Source organism: Leptonychotes weddellii, chromosome 2, assembly GCF_054177405.1.
Source record: "Leptonychotes weddellii isolate Sample4059 chromosome 2, ASM5417740v2, whole genome shotgun sequence".
In the NCBI taxonomy this organism is placed as follows: Eukaryota; Metazoa; Chordata; class Mammalia; order Carnivora; family Phocidae; genus Leptonychotes; species Leptonychotes weddellii.
The window spans coordinates 92337863-92343107 of NC_138370.1; the positions used below are offsets into that span (position 1 = coordinate 92337863).

Sequence of the window (5245 nt, forward strand, 5' to 3'; positions counted from 1 at the left end):
GAAATGGGCAGAAGACATGAACAGATATTTCTGCAAAGAAGACATCCCAATGGCCAACAGATACATGAAAAAGTGCTCAACATTGCTCGGCATCAGGGAAATCCAAATCAAAACCTCAATGAGATACCACCTCACACCAATCAGAATGATTAAAATTAACAAGACAGGAAACAACAAATGTTGGTGAAGATGTGGAGAAAGGGGAACCCTCCTACACTGTTGATGGGAATGCAAACTGGTGCAGCCACTCGGGAAAACAGTATGGAGGTTCCTCAGAAAGTTGAAAATAGAGCAGGGGGAGTTTTTATTCAGCAATTTAAGCACCTTCAAAAACTTTAGAAGGGCTGATGGAGCAGATTCTAGGCTGTATTTCTCAGGGGACTCACAAAGCCAGACAGAACTGGTTCCCTAGGAGGACGGCGGGGACACCACTTCAAAAGCTGCCACTGGGGCTCGGGCAGAAGCAATAAGTTTCCACTGCCACCTTGCAGTGGGGCACCAAATACTGCTCCAGGAAACCTTCCTGTTTTCACGACCTCACGTGTCAACAACAGGGGCCAGGAGCTGCCATGCTTTAGCATTTGCACACCTACTGCCTTCTGAAATATGTCCTGAGTACATCTAATTGGCTGAATTGTGTTTCCATAAAAAACGATAGCTGCAGAGAAGTTTGGGAAATGTAGAATTTCTCCAAGTAAAAACCAGTCCAAGTGGATAGGATTTCCAGTTCAGAAATACATACTGAAGTCAATTCTCTTTGTAAAGTGCTTCCAATCATTAACTGGGGTTGGGTTGGGCGGGGATCACAGTAGCAGCAACTTAGTAGAAAAGCAAATGAAAAACCTATGAATTTAGAAGACTTGGTTATAATTTTAGCTCTGACATTTAGGAATGTGAGCAAGTCATTTGCCTTCCCTGTGCCTCAGTTTCCACATTTGATAATAATATCCGGACCACCTCACAGGGTAATTATGAGGATCTCGTTAGACATAAATGTGAAAACACTTCATGAATATTAGATACTCAGCAACTGCAAGCAGATACGATCAATAAGAATGATTAAACAAAAATAAAATGAGATCATTTCAGTTACTATTAGATGTTTAGTGTTAAATGCCTTTTATTTTATTCTAGGTCTTGAAAAATGGCAACCCTATTTATATATAGTCTGTAAATTACCACATTATCTCATTTCCTAGTCAACTGAGACCGTAATGTAACTGGGAAGATTTAATCAAGTTAAACTAAATATTTGTGGTGTCATACCATAATATCATAGAAATCTTGGGTCCTATAAGGGACGTTGTTTTAATAAATAATAAATACCATGTTGGAGTTAGTTTATTCTGTCACTTTATGTCTATTCTTATAGTTTCAAATGCTTCCTTTATTCACGTTAGCAAGTCTTTTAAATTTTGTAATTTTTGTGATCTTGTATAGATATAATGTTTAGTTCACTTTTTAGTTGACCAAATCTCTGTGAAGGGTGTTTTAAGCTCTGGACAGTAAAGAATGAAGGTTTCTAGTTCAGCAAGCTTTTTGATAACAGAAAAAGAGTTTCTGGGGAATTACTTTTCATTTTGTGTTATCATTTAGATTGAAAAAACATAAACTCATAATTACCTAGTGTGATTTACTGTTTTGATTGAGCTCTGGTTGTCAGTGTGATAAGATGACCTTATGAGCAGTATAACATTGAGCCCCCAGAAATCAATAAATATAATAAAATCCTTTTACTGCCCCTTCCTTCCTACTCACTAAATCAATTGCTTTTTACCTTCTGGTTTTTCATGAAAGTTCTACAATTCATTTTACTACCTGTCAAAATTGAAATGTCTTTTTTTTTTTTTCCTGAGGAGATACAGTTGTTTGATATTTCAATTCTGTTCATGATTTCATTTTTCATCCCTTTGTTTCTAGGACATTTACATACTTACCTTAATGTTCTAGGTCCCAAATTTGGAATAACATATTATACAGGGATAGAAAATGAGGACTAGGATAGTGATCAGTATAGATTATTAGGATTCATACACTGTTATTTTGCAAATCATGGAACAAGATGATTACAAAACTCCATATGAATCATAACAAAGTAATGAGAGTGTAACAGATTGTTTTTCCTTTCTTGCAAATCAGGAGTACTTCTCTAAATAGTCACGTGAGTTCTATTTACCACATAGAAGGCTTTGAACACCCTCAACCCTATTATTTCTCCCATGAGGAAGTTCATCTGTATCTCATACCCAGTGCACCCACACTGGCTACCTGATGATACCGCTCCTCAGAACACTTTGTGATGATGATTCACTGGGCAATATGGAACTAAGCTAAGAAAACTAAGGCTTTTCCCAGTACGTGTCCCCCAGTGATGTGTCAAAATAACAATAGCTGCCTGCCCTGCTGGCAGCTTCCAAGTAGTTTCGTTATGGAACTTTCCCAACCTTGCCTTGTATTGAAAATATAAGCTGGGAAAAGTATTTTTCTTCTGCACACACCAAGAAATGAATTTTCCCCAGTGCCTAGCGAAAGACTCCAGCTCATTTTATAGCATTGATTTCATAATACAGTCTTTCTACAGAGTCATTTATTGTAATAGATGTTAGAAAACACATCGTCTTGGTGAAAGAGAGGTAAATTTGGCTAAACGATGAGAGTCATTCCATGAAAGGAAAAATGATGGAGCCTTGCAAAATATTTAGGGCCCATCTTCTGAGCTGAGTGTGGCATGTGACTTAGGCACTGCAGATATTTGATCCATTCACCATTTGCTTATTATGCCAGACTGAATTCTTTTCCTATGCTGTGTGCCATATAATGGAAAATATAAATGGCAATTGTCAACACTTTTGTGTTCTGTTTATTGATTCAATCAACTTTCATATAATACTGTACACTATCATTTATAACCTCACTGATGAGATTCAATCCTAGAAGGAGTCTTATAAAGCAGATAAGCATTTAAACGGAGAGAAATAAAAAAGGAGGAGTTAGAAAACTGCAGATCTGTATCATGTACCTTGCAATATAATATCATTCTTCAACATTTTTTTTCCATTTTCTTATTTTAAATTTGTTTTCCTTTAGACTCAACTGTTTATCCAAGGCAAGCATCTCATAGTAAAGTGTATGTTTCATAATAAGTAAATTGAATTGGTATGAACCAAAACCAAAGGAAGAACCTTAATTTTGCTTTTCCTACCCTCTGTAACCAAAACATCACTGGGTGTCATATGACATTTGTCCCCTGGCTTTTAATTGGATCACCAATAATCAGTCTAGTCTGGGTACCCGTGTTCCCTCTACTCTGCACCATTTTACAGTAACTTCTAATGCCCAGCCTTACTTAATTCATTTCCTCCCCACTTTTAGTTCATCTTAACGTGTTGTCACTAGGTCCTTCTTCCAAAAACATAGAGCAGATCATGTCTCTCCATGCTCAGAGAGCTTCCTTATCTACACTATCTAAGTGGAATTCATTCCAAATCCCTTAGTTAACAGTAAAAGCTCATTACTTTATAGTTCATACTTACCTTTCTGGTCATCTTCAATGTTACACACACACACACACACACACACAGCATGCTCTTCCATCTCTCATATTTGGCACTTGCTCAAGTGACACTGCTTTTCTTTTTTTTTTTTTAAGATTTTATTTATTTTTTTTATTTATTTATTTGAGAGAGAGAATGAGAGACAGCACAAGAGGGAAGAGGGTCAGAGGGAGAAGCAGACCCCCCGCCGAGCAGGGAGCCCGACACGGGACTCGATCCCGGGACTCCAGGATCATGACCTGAGCCGAAGGCAGTCGCTTAACCAACTGAGCCACCCAGGCGCCCCGACACTGCTTTTCTATCTGGAGAAAGTCCATGTTCTATTCCTATCTTCTTCCAAAACTTCCTGTACTCAAATTTCAGAATTAAACTCACCCACATACCACATGTCAAAGTATTTACTATGTCTATGATACCATGAGTTCTGTAAGATTATGAGCTGTTGAAAGACAAAAGTTCTGTCTTAGGTTTTGGATTTCTTGTACCTAGTATAGAATTCAACATATACCAAATAATGCTTATGGAAACAGTTTTAATTGGATTCAATTGCCCACGCTCCATGTGATGTTCTTGCTTTCTTTTAGGAACATGGAATACCTATCAACATGGGTTATGCAGTGGCACCACATCACTCAGGGGTCTACCCAGTCCATATTCAGTTGTATGAAGCTTGGAAGAAGGTCTGGAGCATTCAGGTCACCAGCACTGAAGAATATCCACATTTGAAACCTGCACGGTACCGAAAGGGCTTCATTCACAGTAACATCATGGTGAGCATATACTGCTGTGTGTAATGAAGGCTCTCAATACCTGTATGTGGAATAAATACGAGACATGACATCAGAGCTCTCTAACAGAACATCGTAAGTTCCTAACATACCACGGTGGTAACTGGTCACACATTAACACATTGTTTGGCTAGTAGCTTGCTTCATAAGCTGTGGGTGGTTTTGCCAAATCTAAGACAAGCTCAAAATCCTGAAAATGAATTTCAAATAAATCATCCATGCAGTTTCTCAATTAAAGTTTCGTCTGGAGACCTTATACTTCTGAGAGTTTCTCCTTGTCTTTTGGAGTTTTCCAGGCAAAATGTCAGTCCATAGATCAAGAAAATAGCTCCCAAATCACTACACTATCAACAGACAGAATCAAACAAATAGCATCTGAAAACTAAACTTATCTACTCAGGTTATTTTGGTTTTCAGACACTTAGAGTATCTTAGGATATTTTTTCTTATTCTTCTATCGTTTCCTTGCATTCTCTAAAAATGGAGGTAGATATATCTTTTTTCAGATATATTGATTGAAAAAAATAATAATAATCTGATGCAACAATGGTGTATCAGTTGCTATAAATGAGAATAGAATCAAATGAGTTTTACCTGGTAATTTATAAGTACTCATTGGAATGAAAAAAAATATGGTATTCTTCACTTTGAAATAAAATAGCCCATCTTAAAACGTCCATCTCTAATTCCAGTGCCTGAGGTCATGTTCTCATTATCAGTTGCCTAGATCATAGCGAGGGTCTACAAACTGTTCTCCTACTTTAAATATTTACATCTTCCCAATCCATTGTTCAGATTGCTATTAGATCATCATCTATCTAATTACTATCTAAAACCAAAGAAAAGGCACTAACACACATGCTTAGCCACAGCCAGTACTAGAAGACCTTAAAAAGCCTCAGA

General features: G+C 37.3%; 1 protein-coding gene across 1 annotated transcript in view; it reads left to right on the top strand.

Annotated features, from left to right (window-relative positions):
* Positions 1 to 5245, top strand: part of LOC102745096 (N-deacetylase and N-sulfotransferase 4) — a 232821-nt gene that overhangs the window by 132901 nt on the left and 94675 nt on the right. Inside the window, exon 4 of the mRNA XM_081813069.1 lies at positions 4139 to 4324. Coding sequence (XP_081669195.1) covers positions 4139 to 4324 — 186 coding nt within the window. The remainder of the gene's footprint in view (positions 1 to 4138; positions 4325 to 5245) is intronic.